Source organism: Thamnophis sirtalis, unplaced genomic scaffold (genome assembly GCF_051295495.1).
Source record: "Thamnophis sirtalis isolate CommonGarterSnake01/CBP01778 unplaced genomic scaffold, rThaSir2_p1.2 scaffold_7, whole genome shotgun sequence".
In the NCBI taxonomy this organism is placed as follows: Eukaryota; Metazoa; Chordata; class Lepidosauria; order Squamata; family Natricidae; genus Thamnophis; species Thamnophis sirtalis.
The window spans coordinates 76,330,413-76,350,499 of NW_028261387.1; the positions used below are offsets into that span (position 1 = coordinate 76,330,413).

The following is a 20,087-nucleotide window of genomic DNA, read 5'->3' on the forward strand; positions in this document are numbered from 1 at the left end:
CCTAGTTCAGGGGTGTCAAACTCTATTTCATTGAGGACCGCATCAGGGTTGTGTTTGATCTCAGGGTGGGGGATGGGGGGCATAGCCAGGGTGGGTGTAGCCTGTGGTGGCCTGAGCGCTGTGCCAGAGGAAATGGGCTCCTGAGCTCCATTTTCGGCTGCGACAGCCTTCTGCAACCTTCTGCCAATGAAAATGGAGCTTAGGGTGGGGGCGTGTGCGGCCCTCCTGAGCAACATTTTCACTGGCAGAGGCACTGCGGGCCAGTCCTTCGCTGTTTCCAGGGTGGCCCTGTGGGCCAGATCTAAGCACGCTGTGGGCCAGATTCAATCCCCAGGCCTTTAGTTTGACACTCCTATCCTAGTCCGTCCTTTTCCTTTTGAAAGAAACAGGTTATGTATATCGGCATTTTGAGCATTTCTCTTTCTTTGTTACGTAATTTAGGAATGTAAGAGACTGTATCTGCTTCAAACATTTTACTGAACTTTAAAAAAATTAAAGATAGGGACTTGAATGATCAGTGTGGTATTTTGTGAATACTCATTTCTTATTTTTCTCTTTCAGAAACATGTGTTTTTGCATTTCTGGGCTTGTCAATTTTTAGCTTTCCTCACAAGTTTGAAATGTCCTTTGTCATCTGGTGCATAGTAGGTATCAAATTATAGTAGAGTTTATTTGTTTCACCTGACCCCAATTCTGGCAAGAAGGTGTATATACTGTGTCCCAGAGAACTCCAATTTATTTATTATTTATTGCAACAACTTGCACGCTGCCTGCTTATTGGACTCTAGCTGGATTGCAATTTTAAAAACAATGCAATGTGTATGTATAGTACAATAACACAAACTAAACCACCTCTTCCTTCACTGGAGACAATAGCTTTCTAAAGGAGCTATGAAAATGACTCTTAAAAGTCAATTTAGGTTCTTCTGCAAGAGCCAATGGGTGCATAGGACATTATTTTGTCATTGGACACTGTCTTCTTGGTGAACAGTGGTCGATTTTGAGGTTAAACGGCTTGTACACTAATAGTCAATGTTATCCAGGATGTTCATTGATGTGCATAGCAGTCTTAAAACTTAAGAGGAGGGGTTAGCCATATAACTCTGTGACATTGAACTGCATGTAATCTTATAACAACATTTGATCATTTTAAGCGCTAAATTCTTTTTAAACTTTTGGTTAGTGTAGACTAGCATAGCTCTTCTCCTGACATGTTAGTATTCGGCAAACTCCGGTCAGTTACAAGGCATCTTTGTATTTCCACTTTATTTATTATTCATTCTGAGGCAGCCAAGGCCAGAAAGAAATGCCTCAGTAGAGGAGGCTAATTGCTAGATGAGTGCAAACACTACCTCATGGAATCAGGCTAATATTAATTTGGTCTAGCATTTTACTTCCAGGACTTCCGAGTTAGGAATTACCTGTAAACTCATAAATAATGAGTAAAAGTGATGTGCATTTATGTACCTTACATATTCTGTTTATCTATTTCAATTTATATAGTCATCAATCTCAAAGGCATAATGCTGAGCAGCTCACAGCAAAATAAAAGATGATATAGGCTCTCAACTTACAATGTTTTGTTTAGTGACCTTTTGAAGTTACCATGTTTTCCTGAAAATAAGACAGGGTCTTATTTTCTTTTGACCCCCCCAAATAAGCACTTGGCCTTATATTCGGGGAGGGCTTATTATTTTTAAGGTGAGCATGGTCACCTCATGGCTGCTGCTGTGTTGCAATATTTTGGGGAAGGGCTATTTTCAGGGGAGGGCTTATTTCAGCGCATGTGCTCAAAAGCCCGATTGGGCTTATTATCGAGGGAGGTCTTATTTTCAGGGAAACAGGGTACAAGGGCACTGAAAAAAAATGACGTGACCATTTTTCACACTTACAATCGTTGCAGCATCCCCGTGGTCATGTGATCAAAATTCAGACTTTTGGCAACTGACTCATATTTATGACGGTTGCAGTGTCCTGGGGTCATGTGATCATGTGACCTTTTGAGAAGCAAAGGCAATGGGGAAGCCAGATTCACTTAACAATCCTGTTACTCCTAACAACTGCAGTGATTCACTGAACAACTGTGGCAAGAAAGGTCATAAAATGGGGCAAAACTAACTTAACTGTCTTCCTTAGCAGTAGAAATGTTGAGCTCCATTGTGGTCATAAGTCGATGGCTGTCTGTATAAAACACCCAGAATTAAAGAAATTCAGCTCTTTGAACTGAATACAACCTGATATGAATTTGCTCCTTTTCTTCCCTCTCTTACATAGTATGCTCTCATGCAAGTTTGTTTGAGGGCTAAAACCTTCTGTTTTTATTTGTTGTCAAGTGAATTTACAGTGGACTAGAGCCTTAGCTTAATAATTCCTTAACCATGCTTTAAGCTTTCTCTCATCGTCAGGAGCCATTATAAAGTAGCACACATTGAGGTCTATGGAGGATATCAGTCATCCAGGTCAGGTTTGTCCCAAAGGTGCTTTTTCAAGAGGCAACTGGATTTTCTGAGTTTTCTGCTTCTTCAGAGCCGAAGAAGCTTCTTGGATGAGAAACAAAACATCTCCAAAGAAAAACCAGAAAGTCCAATTGCCTCTTGAAAAAGCACCTTTGGGATAGCAAATTCAGGGTTTGCCCCTCCCCAAATAAGAATAAAATAAAAGATAAGCATAGATATATAAGGGATGCAACATAACTGAGAAAAGAAAAATGAGTATGTTACTAAGGTCAACCCATAAAGTCCTGTTGAATCTGACTAAGGGCTACCTAAAGTAGCATACTGTTTCTATATTAGCTCTAGATCCTATGGCACGTGGACCCATTTCTGAGGGCATGCGAGGTGTTGCCTTGTCAGTTCCTCTGTGCATGCGTGCACTGGCCAGCTGATTTCAGCCATGATTTTCAGCCGTTTTTCGCAGGGTGAAAAACGGCCCAATGCACAAACCGGAGGTTCAGGAGCAGACTTCCGGTTTGCACATTGGGCTGTTTTTTCGCCCTCCGGAGGCTTCAGGGAAGCCTCCTTATGCCTCTGGAGGGAGAAAAACATCCCAACGGACAACCCAGAAGTCCATTCCCGAACTTCCAGTTTGCATGTTGGGCTATTTTTCACCCTTCGGACACTTCAGGAGGTTCCCCTGAAGCCTTTGGAGGACGAAAAATGGACCTACCAGGCCCAGTCGGAAAATGGGCCATTTCTGATCTCTGGAAGACCTTCCAGAGGGAGCGGAGGAGGCTGTTTTCACCTTCCTCAGGCTCCTAGAAAGCCTCTGGAGCCTGGGGAGGGCAAGAAACGGGTCCGCCGTGCCATCACATGCCAAACGCTTGGGGGAGGTTGAGTGAGGTCACGTGGGCAGGGGGAGGGCACATAAAATTATGGGTGTGAGCACACCCGCGCATGACCCCCAGCCTCAGCACTCCCCCCACTTTTGGCACGCGATAGCAAAAAGATTAGCCATCACTGTCCTAGATGCTAATATAGGGGTGACTCATAAAGAGGTTACGAATCCCAGTCCCCATTTTCCTATTGTTACTTCTCTTATTAAAAGCTCAATTTTGCTTCTTTTTTGACAGGTGCTTGTCCTTTTTGGTAGAGCAGTCAATATTTTCCCCCTCTCTTATTTGCTCAATTTCTTCCGTGATCACAAGATCACTCCGAAAATGATGTTCATCATGTGGTTTAGTGGTAAGTTTTTGTCATTTTCATTCTTGGGCATTGTTCTATATAGCATTGTAATTGTTAACTGGGTCTTCATAAGATCATGTTAAAACTATATGCTGAGTTTCTGCATAAGAAACTTTCATTTTCTCTATTTTTGACGGATTGATTGATTGATGTTTCCCACTACACAAAGGAATTGTCTCCAATTGTTCAGGAGAAAAAAATGTTTGGGATAGAGATAAATCTTTCATTGCACATTTCTAATTCTGCATTGGCTGTTTTGCATAAAATAGGAAGTAATTCAGCTTTCCCCCACATGATCTTATCTAGATGTATTGTAAAACTCAGCAGCACTTTTTCATGTGGCTGTTGACAAAAATAGGATTGCCAACATGATTGTCAGCATCCAATGATGGATATGGCACAAGAAGAAGAAGAAGAAGTATTGTAAAAATAATTTCTATATTGTCCTAGCAAATTTGCAAAAATAGCTGGGAATTCAGAATTTCGAGTTCAAGAATATGGAATTTCAAGGAGGGAAAAGTCTAATGAGAGTGACTTCTGCTGGTCTAAGATGGAACTTTTGTCCCAAGTCATACATGGACATATGATCACTCATGAACCACATGATACCTTTAAAGCCACACGTCTCTTTTTTCAAGCCCACCATCGTTCTTCTCCTATACTTCCTTAGCCATTGATAGCATGTGAAAGGATACATTTCCCTCCCAGGTTTTGCCCAGCACACAAACACTTTATCTTGGCAGGCAGTTGGAAATTCAGTTTAAATGGAGAAAGGGCTGCCAGGGAGGTAGATAGCTCTGCATTTATGTGTCAATATATTTGCATATAAGTTTATTTCCAGTCCATTGCTGAATGCCACATAGAGCCATTAGGGCAAAAAGACTTCCCATCTCTGGAGAAGATTGATCTTGGGTATAGAAGAAACAAAAGTCTAAAGCAGTATAAGGCAGGTTTCAGTGGTGATGACACACAGTGGAGGAATGAATGGTTTTGAAGGTAGAAGTGATATAGCTTTGTGCCAATAAATACTTCACTGCAAGCAATTCCTTCTAGGCTACCCTAAACAAGCATGCTTGTCCCTTAATCTTGAAATAGCAAACAAAGAAACCATCATTTTGATAGCTTTGAAGAATATGATTTCTATAGAGACTGAGGAATGCTTATATATGTTCCCTGTGTTCCTCCCCATTAACTAGGCTTACGTGGAGCAATTCCTTATGCCTTGAGCCTCCACTTGGGCCTGGAACCAATTGAGAAGCGGCAGTTGATTGGCACTACCACAATCATCATTGTGCTGTTCACAATCTTATTGCTGGGTGGAGGAACAATGCCTTTAATCAGGCTGATTGACATTGAAGACTCTAAAGCCCGGCGGAAGAACAAGAAGGATATCAATCTCAGCAAAACAGAGAAAATGGTGAGTGTCCTGTGTTCTGTGTTTAAACGAGATAGATGCTTTTATATATGAGTCTTCCATGAACCTCTTTGCCTTTCTTTCATGCTTGTATATTTGCTTTCCCTGATTTGGAATTTCTCTAAATTTGTTAGTTTCTATATAGATAATCCTTGATTTACAACCTATCAATTTAGTGACTATTTGAAGTTAAGATGGACTTAACTTGGGGCTACCTATGACCTGGTTCTGAGGTTCCAATGGTCAGGCCCCTTCTATGGCCACATGACCACATTTTGGGTACTTGGCAACCTAGCCTCCTTTATGTCTGTGTGCAGCATCCCATGGTCACCTGAGAATGTTTTACAACGATTTTGCTGGCATATCTAGTTTTCAGCAAAACTGTGCCAATAGTGAACCATGGGTTTGCTTAACAGTGTTAGCTGCTTTAGGACTGCTGCGTTCATTTAATGACCATTGCAAAAGCAAGATTGTAAAATCGGGTCAGTCACAGACCCATTTTACAACTGCCCACAACTTAAACTGTAACAGGCAGGCTTCATTATGGTCGTACGTTGAGGAGTACCTGTAGCTACCAGAACTCTTCTTATTGGCTGAGGATTCTGATTGCAGCCATAGTACATCCGAAGCACTCCAATTCGGTTAAGTCTGCTTTCTGTAGATTGAGGCAGAGGAGAGGCAAAGGAGACAGAACTGCGAGAGTCTTCGGAATATTGTTGCACAGGAAGCTTCTCTTTATTCTAACACATAGCACCGTTTCAGCAGGCGGGTTGTGAACGTAGCACAGTGTAATGATCAGTCCGCTACCTTTAAGTAAAATAACCTTCCCATTGAAATTCAGACACAATGCTGCCATTTGGACTGATCTAAGTGGATGACGATAACATACAGATGGTGAGTCACACATCTTCCAAAAGGATGATAGGGTGTACTTCACTGATAAGCTGCAGATGTAAATTACTGCCAAGCAGGTCACAAATAAGAAAAAAATAATGCATATCTATATTAAGAAGTTGGGAAGGGGGGGGGGTATACTTATTTAAAGCCCCTATCTTGGCATAGCAGAAGCTCTGTGAAACAATCAGCCTTACCTGAAACACTGTCCTGCTTTTTACCAAGTGCTCAAAATTTTCAGAGCATTCTGGGAAAATGACTTTGTATTGAAAATGCATTTAAACTAAGTACAAATATATGTTTGATGCCACTTGCTGTTCATAAATTAATTCTATACCTGTACTTCAAAGATGCATATTATACTAGAATTATTATATGTATCAGCATTATTCATGATGTTTGAACCTAGGTAAATCATGGTTAAAGTTAACTCAACATCTTTGAGCTTTGGTTTATTAGCATAGTTGAATTCCTAATGCATAACTAATGCAACACGCAGTCCTTGATTTATGACTGCAATTAGGATTGGGATTTTGGTTGCTAAATAATGCAGTCATTAAGCAAGTTTTTGTGAGACCAGATCCAATTTTGCAACCATTTTACTGTGGTTGTTAAACAAATCATGTGGTATTTAAGTGAATCAAGCAGTCGTTAAGCGAATTGATTTCCACGATTGACTTCGTTTAATGGAAGCGAGCTGGGAATATTGCAAATTGTGATCCAGTGACTGCAAAATTCTGCAGCCATTGAAAATACAAGTGGTCACCCAGCACCTGAATTGTGATCAGGTGATTGTGGAGGTTGCATGATAATTGTAACTTCAAGGATGACTTGTAAGTCCTTTTTTCCAAGGCTGCTATAACTCCAAACCATTGAGAAATGAACAGTTATAAATTGAGGACTATCTGTAGTCATTATTTTATGATGGGCCAAATGCATAATGACAGTTAATTGAAAACAGGAACAAGAGCTTCTAATTCTGCAATTATACTATATGAAGTAAGGAGTAGAGTCAGCCTGCAGACCTAAGGCTCAGCCATACTTATTCCTGTAGCATCAATAGTACTATTCGTGACCCATCAAAACCGCGTTCCACAAAAGCGCGGTCGACGAAATCGCGTATGTGACATCATCACAACGCGACGAAAAAGATCGAAAAATTGAAATAAAAATTAAATTACAGCAAGCCGATTCACATAAAGTTAAGGGTTAGGTTAAGGGTTAGGGTTAGGGTTAGGTTAAGGGTTAGGGTTAGGTTTAGAGCGTTAGCGTTACGTTTAGCGTTAGGTTAAGGGTTAGCGTTAGGTTTTTCGTTAGGTTAAGGGTTAGGTTTAGGGTTAGGTTTAGGGTTAGGTTTGGGGGGATTAGGGTAAGGTTTTCGCTTTATTTTTACATTTTTTGATCTTTTTCGTTGCGCTGTGATGACGTCACATACGCGCTTTCGTCGACCGCGATTTTGTCGTCCGCGGTTTTGTGGTGGAACCAGTACTATTTAGCGTTGTATGCACACATTCAGTTGCAGTGTTCACAGACAATCTACAGTTATTACATAGCTTGTTAGTTTCTGATGTTGGGTAAACCATCCATTGTGTCTTATAGACCACAGTTTATGGCTTAGTCTTACAAACTGGGAGGAGAGGGTCATATAAAAACCTTCCTGGCAGACCTTGCTTTCTAAGAGTTTCCCAAAAGTTAATAACTGGCAACCATCAGTCAGTTAGAACTCTTGAATACTGCCTATTCTGTCCAATGGGGAGGGCTTATCTTCTACCCATGATTTCTTCAGCCCAGCTCTAGGCAAATGGAAAAGAAGATGCTTTGGATCTTCTTGCCCAAAGCTCAGAAACATAGAATATAACAAATCTAGTGTCAGTTTAGAAGCACAGGGCAGTGTGAAATTTTTAAGAGGAAAGTTTTAATGAAAAAAACCCTTATGAAACTAATTTGTTCTCTGACTCCTTCCCAGGGTCAAAGGATGAGCTCCTTGCGTTTACTTCTGATGTGATTTCATTAGTACCTGAGTCTTGTGCAATGTTATACATGCCATTAAACCTCCATAGTAATCAAACTGAATCTCTCTCTCTCTCTCTCTATATATATATATAAAAGAAATTCATTGGTGAAAGAGGTGTATATGGAAAACAAGGGAAGGCAATAGCCGTACATACAGAATTATAAATAAAATCAGTAGATTCAGCTCAGCTAAACGAGATCCTTCTTATATCGTAACAATAAGATCCTGGCATTTGGCAGATATTCCCTGCAGAGAGGATGATTGAAAAGGGGTCTTAGGATTTCTTTACTCTCTCTCTCTTCTTTTCCTTTTTCTTTTCCTTGCTTTGCTTCTGAGCACTCAGTTTTGTAGGAAGTGAGGCGCAAATAAAAAGAAACATCTTTGGGGAAGCTAGTTCTTGCTTTGCTCAGTCAAGGAATATGTTGCATCTCTGATATTCTGGCAGTAGAAATTAGAGTTATCTAAGTATAAACCCAACTTCCTAATGACTCTAGGTCAGGTGTGTCAAACTCAAGACTCAAGGCTCGCATCTGGCTCACAGGGTGCTTAGAACTGGCCAGTGGGGCCGCCCTGGAAATAGCGGACTGGCCCATGGTGCCTCTGCCAATGAAAAGGGAGCTCAGGAGGGCCGCACATGGCCTCCCTGAGCTCTGTTTTTGCTGGCAAAGGACCATAGGAGGCCTTCGTGGCTGAAAACGGAGCCTTGAGTGATGTTGAGATGACCATGCTCCCTAAGATCAAACACAACCTTGATGCAGCCCTCAATGAAATCAAGTTTTACACCCCTGCTGTAGATTTGCATGGTAGAGATTGGAAAAATAAAGAGCTGAGTTCTGTCTCTTCAATTATCTTAGCTGTCAATCAAATGGAGCTCTGTCATGCCACACAAAAAGTAGAGTTTGTCACACTTAGTGGAATATTGTCTTAAATCTCAGTTAAATTAATCATGGGTTACTCTGGAACTAATATGAAAGCATGTCAGTCTGTATAAAGCTCACTTAAGTGTTTCTACATATTAAATGTGTATTTGTGCCAGACTCCTCAGATGTAATTCCACCAGACTCTTTAAATATTTAAATCCCCATCACTTAGGACATCACATGTGCTTGTCAGAAGAAGGTTAGTATCATTTTGGAACAGATGTCTCTGTGCTCGTTTCTGCTTTTTTGCTTTGTGCTGCAATGCAGTTACAGCGTTGGTCATTTTGCAATGTGGACATTTTCTGCTGGCGTTTTCCTCAACCATCCTTTGTTTTGAGGTAGCTGGTATACATTCAGATCAGGCAAAAGGCAGCTGGCAGGTAAAGTCACAAAACAGACAAGCCATTTTTGTGTTAATGACCTGACTAATGAAATACTGGTTCCTAGCAGGTTCTTTGCTGCTTTCTTTTCTATCACATTTGGTGCAATGCGAACTGCCAAAGTAATAAAACAGCACAAATTTAAAGTCTGTGGAAGTCAGAAATCGGCTCTTAAAATGGTTGAATGCAAGTCAAGGTTTCTCTTTTCTTTTATGATCCTTAATTATTGAATATTACTTTTCTTGTAATGACTTTCTTAATTTTTCCATCATAACTATAAAGTTATTGACACTTTTGTTGAATTACATGTAAACACAGTAAATAAAATGGTAGGGTATAAGAAACATCAAAGAAAACTATTGTTTTTTTTTATTCCTAAAATCACCTCCTCTCAGGGAAACACCATTGAATCTGAACACTTATCTGAACTGACAGAGGAAGAATACGAAGCTCATTATTTAAAGCGGCAGGATCTCAAAGGCTTTATGTGGCTTGATGTCAAATATTTGAATCCTTTCTTTACCAGACGGCTCACCCAAGAGGTAGGTTCAGCCTAAAGAAATCATATAGCAGATTGATTTTCAATCTAATTTGATATCCAAGAATACGATGACTGCTATTTGTATTAAAATAACCCAAACTTCCTGCACTAACATTTTGACTTTCTCTTTATAGAAACCTCATTTAACTGGCTAGAGTCCAGGCAACCTCTGCCATGAGTTGTTCTAAGCATAGCTTAGTGTAATCATAGCCTATTGACAGATTTCTGGCTTATATTCCTTCCCTTGAGCTCTTCTTGCTTTGTGACTTTTAATTGATTGGAATCTTGATAAGGGAAGCAAAAAAGAAAACAACAAGAACAGACAAGATTTTAAAAAGCATTTTGTTGCAGGGATGTTTTTCAAGTGGGTGTAGACTGGCAGCAGGGAAGAAGGCAGTAGAGCAGGGGTGGGTTTCAACTGGTTTGCGGCGGTCCCCGCGAACCGGTTGGTCGGCGAACCCAGAAGTAAGTAACTTCTGGGAACGGCGATGGTCCCGCCTGCCCACCCGCCCGCGCTCCTTACCCGGTTTTGATGAGTTCTGCGCTTCCACGCATGCGCAGAACGCATACAGCGCCTGCGCGATCCTCCAGGAGCAGCTGGAGCATCGCACAGACGCTAGTACGCATGCGTGCACTGTGCGCGTGCAAGAGGACGCCGCCGGCCCCGTTCCAACCGAACCGGTTGGAACGGGGTGAGAAACCCACCCCTGCAGTAGAGGTAGGGTGGATGAGTCAGGTGTACTAGGTGGATGGGTGTCAGGAGCTAGCAATTTCATGCTGGTAGGGAGGAAGGAAGGAAGAAGGAAGATGTGGGAAAAAATTGGCCAGTTCTTGAATTGGTCTTCATGAGTGGTCCTCATGTTGTACTTGAATTCAAGTGAGGGGTAGCTCAGAGGGTTGAGCGCAAGGCTAAACGAGATTGATGGTCAGAACATAGGAAGGAGAGGAGAGAGGTGCACCAGCCTTGCCTTGCTTGTCCATTGTGACTTCTCTGGATTTGTTTTAGCTGAAATCTGGAAGAGTCTCAATGTTTTTTCTTCAGTTGTATCCTGACCCACCTGGAACAGTCTGACCAAAAGTCTGAACTACAATATGTACATATTGTGTGCATGAAACAAACCATGTGCTTTATTCCTATCCTTTTAAGCTACCTTGCAGGGAGCGTATGCAAGTAACCTTGCTGTAACAAAAGGACAAAACCTTAGTTATGCATACTAGGAAACCAAGCAAGTAATGTTCAGAGTCACATACTTCTAAAGGACTTGTCTTACCATTTCACATTTTCAAACAAGACGCTTTTCTATTTTTTTCCTTCTCTGTAGCTTCCTGCTTCAAAATATACATGGAAAGAGAAAGACCTGAGGTTTTTCAGTGGAATTCATTATCTATCCATTTTAATGTTATCATAGTACTGTCTTGTAGCATTTTTTTTCTTCCTTTAAACCTAGCATATCAGATCTATTTAATTCCATGCATACAGCAGAATTGAAGTTGTACTGCCTTATGCACAAGAAGATGGAGAAGTGCAATTCTAACTTTCTTTTTTATATTTTTTATTTGTTTCCTCTATATACAGTTTGTGCTTAACGAATAGCGTACTGTCTGGGTCAATTCGTTTACATAGTAATACTTCTTAAATTCCTAATTTCTACCCTTGTTTTCCAACCATTGATAAAACAAGTCCCAAGTTCAAAGATATTCTGTCTTCTTTTTCTTTTATCTTCAGTGTTAATCTGTCCATTTCTGCACAGTCCAATATTTTTTTTAATTATATCTTCTTCCGTAGGTGTTTCCTTGCTTTTCCAGTGTTATGCAAATACAATTCTTGCTGCTGTTAAAACATGTAATATCAAATATACATTCCCTTTACCATATTTTTCTGGTGGTATGCCTAACAAAAACAGTTCTGTCTTAAAAATCTATATGCTGTCTTAACATTTTTTCTAAGCAAGTATGCATTTTCACCTAACATTTTTTTGCTTTTGGGCATGTCCACCACAGGTGATAATAGGTGGCCGGTTTTTTATTACATTTCCAACATTTGGTGGACATATTTTTAAACATTTTTGCTAAAAAAAAATAAGACTGCAATTCTAACTTTCTTTTTTTTTCTTATGAAAATTAATGTTTTTATTTTCCATTTTTCATTTTCATACAGTCACATATATACTGTGCATAACCGGGGCCATACAACATTAAACAATAATCACAGCAGTTCCTCTTGTCAACAATACCCCCAGAAATATAAATAAAATAAGACTCAAACTAAAACTCAAATAGAAACCCAATATACCTCTTCCGCTCTCCATACACCTCTTCTTCCACCCCCCTCCAACTTACTATCTTCCCTCCATCATTCCCCTCTACCCTACTTCCCCTCCCCCTCTACCACTCCTCTCTCCCAGTCCACTCCCTCCCTTCCTTCTCACCCTCCCTCCCATCCTCTCTCCCGCCCTCTCTACCCCTCTTCCTTCTATCCCACTCCTCCTCCCCTTGGTCTATTTCTACTATATGTCAATGTATTCAGCTTGTCCTATTTTTACGGAGAAATTAAAGAGAAACAGTATATATGTGAAATCACATTACGTTGAAATCTAACATATAGTATATGTCCCCCCCCCCTACCCTCCCCCCAAACACCCCACCTCCCTCCCCCCCCCCCGACTTCCCAGAGCCGGTACACGGTATACAGTTCTGTCTTAAAAATCTATATGCTGTCTTAACATTTTTTCTAAGCAAGTATGCATTTTCACCTAACATTTTTTTGCTTTTGGGCATGTCTACCACAGGTGATAATAGGTGGCCGGTTTTTTATTACATTTCCAACATTTGGTGGACATATTTTTAAACATTTTTGCTAAAAAAAATTAAGACTGCAATTCTAACTTTCTAAAGCGGCTGCATCTTCCCTTTACCACAGGACCTACATCATGGGCGCATACAGATGAAAAGCCTGACCAACAAATGGTATGAGGAGGTACGACAAGGACCTTCTGGATCAGAAGATGATGAGCAGGAGTTGCTGTAGCAGGCTGTTGGGTGTGGGTGCTTCTGCTGACATCTCCAACTTTAATTTTAAGGCAGACACTCACACGCATACCATGTACAACTTGGTAAGGTTGTTGTCAAGTGACTCTTTGTCCAGTATAAAGTTGTGCCATGTGCTGGAATGCAAGATCATCTCTAATGCCATGTGGTTTTTTTTAACTCTTTTGAAACTATGGCCACTTTTCAGGCAGCAGTTATCCCAAGTACACAGGGATAATTAATGGATAATAAGATAATTAGAAACATGGGTGGCACTGTCTGTGATTTTCTGCTGTAAATGTACGTTAAAGAAAATTCTGTAGAAGAGCTTTAAAAAGAAGTTTAGTGCACTTTACTCTACTTTTGCCAATATACTGGCCCTGTACTGGAAGGACAATGCTGTGAATTTGTATTGACACTGAACAAATAAGTGAATATTTAAGGCCTATCTTTACATTGCTCTTTAAATATTTAATGAACTCAGGGTACAGAGTGACAGAAGACAGAAGCATCTAATGAAAGGCCCTTGGCCTTTGGGATTTCTAAAAATGATTGTTCCAATTTGTTATTTCTAAGTTTGAAATAACTTGACGCACAGTTCCATACCATAACTTCAGATCATTTGGTTCCAGAATAAAGCTTTATTTGAAATCTATCAAGCTTAATTTTCAACCCTTCTCATTGCTTTCCTTTGAGAACAGCTCCACAGCACAACTCTGGAAGGGTGTCTTGAAGCCAGAGCATAGAAGAGGCAAATAAGCAAGGAGTTCCTTTCTGGGAAAGTCCAAAGACTGGAAACAATTCAGCTGCTTTTTTTATTATTCCCAGATTGGCCTTTACATACTGTCTAATTTTTTTTTAGATGTTTGCAGAACCATATGTGCTCATGCAAAACATCAAATCATACAATGACTGTACCTTTTTAAAAAGCTGGGTGGGGATCATTTCTGGAACTTTGCCATGAATATAAAACATTGGTCGATGGGATATTATCACACTAAAAGTGAGGGGGAAATGATGCATTTTTTCCACCTGAGTAAAATTGAGATATTTTTTGCAAACCACAGAAACTCCCATTTATATTCCAAACTGGTACAGCCTCAGAAAGCTTATTCCACATGATTTTTCCTCATACACAAAACTGTCTCGAGATTCACTGCAGATAGAAAGGAATACAGAGTTGAGACAGACCTCTAGCCTCAGTTGGTTGTGGTTGGAGTGGCCTGTCAGCCCTATAAAACAAATATAACTAAATATTCCTCGTGTAACTAATTGTAGCCTTGTTTATTCTGCCATGCTGTCATGACAGATTGATAAAGCTTGCACAAACGTTCTTTTACAAACATGTTCTCAGTAACGTTGTGTAATGTTGAGAGCAGGAATGCTGCAGTAGGTGCACTTCAGATGAATTTTAAGATCTTTAAGCAACCCTTCACTGCTGACAAGAAGAGATCATAAGAAAATTATTTAATTCAAAAGATGTGAAGAGAGGAAGTAAAACCGAGTCATTCTATAGGTCCCAAAGGACAACTTGTCTTACTGCCAGATTCTGCTGGGGATACATGCCAGGACTGTTCTGAAGCTAAGTGAATGAGGATGCCTTTTCTCCTTTTTTCCCCTCTACAGAGTGGGGACATATTGTTATTTCACATTGTGAAACATTAGGCGAGTTTGGCATTAAATCAATGTATTAAATAACATTAAGGCAAGTTGGGCATTAAGTTATATACTTATTTATTATTTCAGTTTATATGATTCCCCATATAAATTCATGACTGGGCATATAGGAATTAAAAACTATAGAACAACATAAAATTGTATAAAAAACTGCATAAATAAAATCAGTAGCTGAGGTAAAAACAGTAAAATTACAGTCAGTAATTAATACAACCAGTGCTTTGCTTTGCATTGAAATCCCCAAGCTTGATCACACTATTACTATCACTATTTAGAGTGAAATTAGCCTTGAAGGTTGCAGATGGCATAGGAATTGATGCTTTATCATCCAACTGTGGAAGAATGCTTGCTCAATTACCAGTGTGCAAGCATAGTTCACCCATCTCTTTGAGGTGTATACTGTATTTTGGACAACTACCTTAAATGACAAGGTCAAATTATTCAACATCATGTAAATAGACCTCTGAATGTCATTAAAAATTATATAAATATAGTAGAAATGCAGTTTAGCTTACCCAACTATTTAGACATATGTAGACTTCTAAGGAAGCATTAACACAGAGGAATCTGCGTTCTATTAAAGAAGCTTATTTAGAACTCCTAACCAGTCCCCTAGCAAAAATATTGGATTAAAGCTTTCATAATCCCCAATCAACATAGCCAATACAATAGTAGAATATAAGGGTTAGAAGGGACTCGAAAAGCATTTGGTCCGCCCACCTGACCACTACTAAGCACTCTAAGCAGATGGCCATCTACCTTCTATTTAAACACTTCCATTGTCTTTCGAGGCAAGTTATTCTTTTATTGAACAATTGTTAAGGTTAGAAAAACTTTCTGATTTCCAATTGAAATCTGTTTCCTTATAATTTAAATCCATGGTTTCTTGTTATATATTCTTGAACAATATTGATCATAATGTACATGGCAGAGATTCAGATATCTGAAGACATCTGACGTTCTTCCACAATATACTCAACAATTCCAATAATTCCTCAGAACTCTTTCTTTCCAAGTCTCTTACCCCCTTAGTTATTTTCCTGTGGACACATTCAAATTTGTTAATGTTCATTTTGAACTGTGGAGCTGGAATTGGGCATAATATTCTAGGTATGGACTAGAGGGCAGCAGGTTGGAAATTTATGTTGATTACAATGTCAGATATTCCTAAACTACTCAGTTCATGAGTTCTAGGATAACCATTGTTATAATATAGGTTTGTGAGCACCTTCATGATTAAGATAAAGATAGTGTAATATCCTGGCCAAGCTTTCCCTAAGCATGTTTTCATATGTGTATGGCTACAACTTTCAAAGTTCTCCCACAAGTATTGATTCTGGGAAGTTGTCATTCCAATGTATCTGGGCTACTCCAGTTTGGTAAAGGCGATTTCTAACTATAGATTATAAAATAAATTGTTCTGTATCTAATGGAGAAAAGTACATCTTATAAAACCTCAGGGCACATATGAAGCTTTGTTGAGTTAGCACTCAATTAGTGGATAGTGCCAAAGTCTGTTCTTTGAAAAGTCAAGTATTTTAAGGAATAAAATCATGATGAAAGCTTCTTCCAGGCTTAAGGTAGTCATTTTACTCCTGAATCTACCCAACCCACTCAGTTGGCGAAATGAAAACAGACACCATCCAGGTGTCTGGGGAGGGGAGGCGAGGCTTGAGTTAAGGAGAGCTCCTAGAGCCACCAGAAAAGGGGTGCTGCCAGGTGACATTAGACCCTGGCTACACTTTCTCTTCTCATATCTCTTACATTTCAATAGCCAGTTTGCAGGATCAATTAAGGCCATTTTCAGGCTTGGGATCTTTCGTTGCTGATCTCTATAGTACAGCATCTATAGAAGATGCTATTTTAGTCTTTCATTAAGTTCAGCTAATAGCTGTTCATTTAATTTGTACATTATCGCCTGTACATTTATTTCAATTTTCTGAACCTATCCTATTGTAGAGATAGGCATAGTCTGTAACATCAACATTATTTAGGCATACATAATTTTATTACCAGTGCACACATTGGATTGAAATTACTGCAAGGAGTAATAATACACTCTTCCCATTCAGCATTTTTCCTATGCAAGTATATTCTGCAGAGGTACATATTTCATAGAAATTACAATGTTAAACTATAAGGTTTATTAAAGCAAGAGGGTATCACATCAATATTTTTATGGTAGCTTATGTCAGACCGACCACACCCTGGATGTTTATAGGCACCAATGTTCCTGGAGACATTTTCCTGGTGCCCTCCAGGCTCTCTGCTTACCTGACTTTTTAATTATTTTTAAAAATCATTTTTATTAAAAAAAAAAAAACCATTGTAAAATAGCTTCCTGCACTATTTCTTTACAAAATCAAAATGGTAAAACTGTAACAGGCTTTCGGAAGACCATTTAATGGACACAGGTCTCATGCATTCAGATTTTAAGGTTGCCGTAGATTGATTCTGGGCAGTTTACAAAGTGTCGAAGTGAATAATACAATTAATAAAAGAATAATTTTAAAAATGGCCATACTGATGGACAATTGGGGGGGGGGCATGGAAAAGAGCCATAAACTATTCAATCTCAAGGGGTGGAATTTTGCAACTTCCTGGGCTACATGTATGGGAGGTATCAGGTCTTTAAGGGTCTCTTAAGGCAGGGTCCATGGACTGGCACTAGGCCATGGCATCCTACATGTCTGCGCAAACAAGTGAAACCACATCTGCAGGATGCAGGCAGCATACAAAATCATGCCTCTGGTCTGTAGAAAAACCTGTCCCCATGGAACCAGCCCCTAGTACCCAAAAGGTTGGGGGCTGCTGCCTTAAGGCACGGCAGAGTTGGATGGGACCATATGGATTGGTGTGCGGGGCACACATTCTGTTCCAGATAATGTTTATTAGAGGGGACCCAATGCGTGTCAGCTTTATTGGGCTATATGAGACGGACAGAAACAAGAAGAGAATAAGAAGAGAAGAGAATTCTTTATTAGCCAAGTGTGATTGGACACACAAAGAATTTGTCTTTGGTGCATATGCTCTCAGTGTACATAAAAAGACAAGATACATTCCTCAAGAATCATAAGGTACAACACTTAATGATAGTCATAGTGTATAAATAAGCAATCAAATCATACTAGGAAACAATATAAATCATAAGGATACAAGCAACAAAGTTACAGTCATAGAGGTGGGAGGAGATGGGTGATAGGAATGATGAGAAGATTAATACTAATGCAGACTTAGTAAATAGTTCGACAGTGTTGAGGGAATTATTTGTTTAGCAGAGTGATGGTGTTCGGGGAAAAAACTATTCTTGTGTCTAGAAAGTCTTGCAAATAGCCAAAGCTTTTTAGATAACAATATTTTGTAGTGTCTTACAGATGAATCAGTAACTTCAAGATGGTGGGAATTATCATCAAGGACTATCAAATTATTATTTTTAATTAGAAAAAAGAAATAATTTGTTTGGCACAAAATCCATATCAACTGTATTTATTTCTATTCAAATGTAAAATCAATTAAAATTATTTATTTACCCTTGCCTTGCCTACTTTATTGAGTGTAGTCTGTGGCACCCCAGTCATAGACTAAGCAACATGTTGAGATTGTCTTTGAACTTGGCATTATGGTGTGCCAGAAAGAATTTTAAACAAAAGTTAGTACTTGTATAATTAACTGCAATCTCTACAATGGCTATTGTTTCTAAATTACTGATCAGGAATAGCATCAGGTTTTTTATTCCTATACCTTACCATTTTATATCAAACCATCTTAGAAAGCAATATTTTTGATTAGGAATTTAAGAACATTTCTGGAGTTTATCATATGGAGGCCATCAAGAATTGAACTTCAGATTATGTCCCTACATGAAGCATTTTGGCAGATTATGATGTCTGTGCATACATTATTTCATTGTCGGAAATAGAGATATGGTCTTCAATGTACCTTGCAAAGCGCAAAATGTTTGCCTCGCCCCCTTCTCTCTGGGAAAATATTCTGTCTCTCAAGGCCTACAGAATAGGTTTTGTATATTCCCAACCCAACAAACCAGCAATTTCTTTCCACTTCTTTTATTATGTTTACAGCGGATGAGAATGTTTGAAAACTGGGTAAAATATTTACAGGCCAGATTCCAATATTTAATGGGACAAAAGATGAAGTGGGCAAAACTTAAGAAAGAATTTCCATAATAAACAAGAGTATTTGCCTACTGATAGGCAAATAAAGGCATCACTCAACAAAGCTCCTTCTTTGCAGGTATGTTTATAAGAGAAAGGTTAAAAAAAATTCAACCATGTCTATATGAGCAAACCTCTGTCCTTTTTTAAAAAACTAGGTAATGCCTTTGCCCACTTTGAAGTGAATGTGACTAGATTCAGTGTAGCTTACTCCTGTATAAAAGTGAATAAAACTGCAGCCACAAACAGTACAGATGCAGATTCTTCCAGCATTCTCTTCTATTTTTGTTTATATAAAATCTACAGGAGCACTTTTTGGTAGAATACTTCAAAAAATTTCTCTTTCAATAATGCCATTTAATTTGTGTTCTGTTTCAATGAGTTCAGTGTGGGAAATATGGATTGAATGCAAAATTCTGCAGTACCATATAAAAAAGACAGATATCTCTCCTATATATATTCTACCCTGTTTCTCTGAAAATAAGACCTTCCCGGATAGCAATAGCAGTAGACTTATATACCGCTTCATAGGGCTTTCAGCCCTCTCTAAGCGGTTTACAGAGAGTCAGCATATTGCCCCCAACAATCTGGGTCCTCATTTTACCCACCTCGGAAGGATGGAAGGCTGAGTCAACCCTGAGCCGGTGAGATTTGAACCGCTGAACTGCTGATCTAGCAGTAGCCTGCAGTGCTGCATTTAACCACTGTGCCACCTCGGCTCTAATAAGCCCATTTGCATGCGCTAAAATAAGCCCGCCCTGAAAATATTGCCACACAGCAACAGCCATGAGGTGACCACTCGCCACCTCCTGCACTTCAAAAATAATAAGACCTCCCTGAAAATAAGGCCACGCACTTATTTTTTTTGGGGGGGGTCAAAAGAAAATAAGACCCTGTCTTATTTTTGGGGGGAAACAGTAATATATTCTTGAGGTCTGGATTCCTAGAAAATAGCTATCCTACATTGCTGATGGGAGGCTGTATAACTAAGGTTGTTAATTGACAATAATCTGGATGCCTTGCCTTTAATTGCTGGTGAAAAATCCTGTCTCCAACAAGAGAAAGAGAAAGCTTCCCTGTTAAAATAAGCATGAAATAAACATTTCTAAAAAAGCACCTTAGCTGGGGTGGAGTGGGGTGGAGTTTGGGAGGAACAATGACAGATACTTCCAGTTTTGTTAATTTCAACTATTGGAGCTTGGTTTTTTTCCAGAATGTTTTTCTAAGACATTCCAGGTAAGGTTTGGTGGAGAAGAGTACTTTGAAAATTAACCCTCAAGTATCATTTGATTTGGCTAGTACAAAAATTCTCATGGAAACATAGGTTAATATCAAAAAATGTCATTCTCATTTCTTAGAGTCATTAAA

The 20,087-nt window shown here is 39.3% G+C and overlaps 1 protein-coding gene across 1 annotated transcript in view; it reads left to right on the forward strand.

Annotated features, from left to right (window-relative positions):
• Window positions 1-14,730, forward strand: part of SLC9A8 (solute carrier family 9 member A8) — a 54,591-nt gene extending 39,861 nt beyond the window's left edge. The window contains exons 12-16 of the mRNA XM_014065476.2: window positions 562-644; window positions 3,569-3,680; window positions 4,877-5,097; window positions 9,698-9,844; window positions 12,764-14,730. Of these exons, the coding sequence (XP_013920951.1) occupies window positions 562-644; window positions 3,569-3,680; window positions 4,877-5,097; window positions 9,698-9,844; window positions 12,764-12,871 (671 nt within the window). The 3' untranslated portion in view covers window positions 12,872-14,730. The remainder of the gene's footprint in view (window positions 1-561; window positions 645-3,568; window positions 3,681-4,876; window positions 5,098-9,697; window positions 9,845-12,763) is intronic.
• The last annotated feature ends 5,357 nt before the right edge of the window (window positions 14,731-20,087 follow it).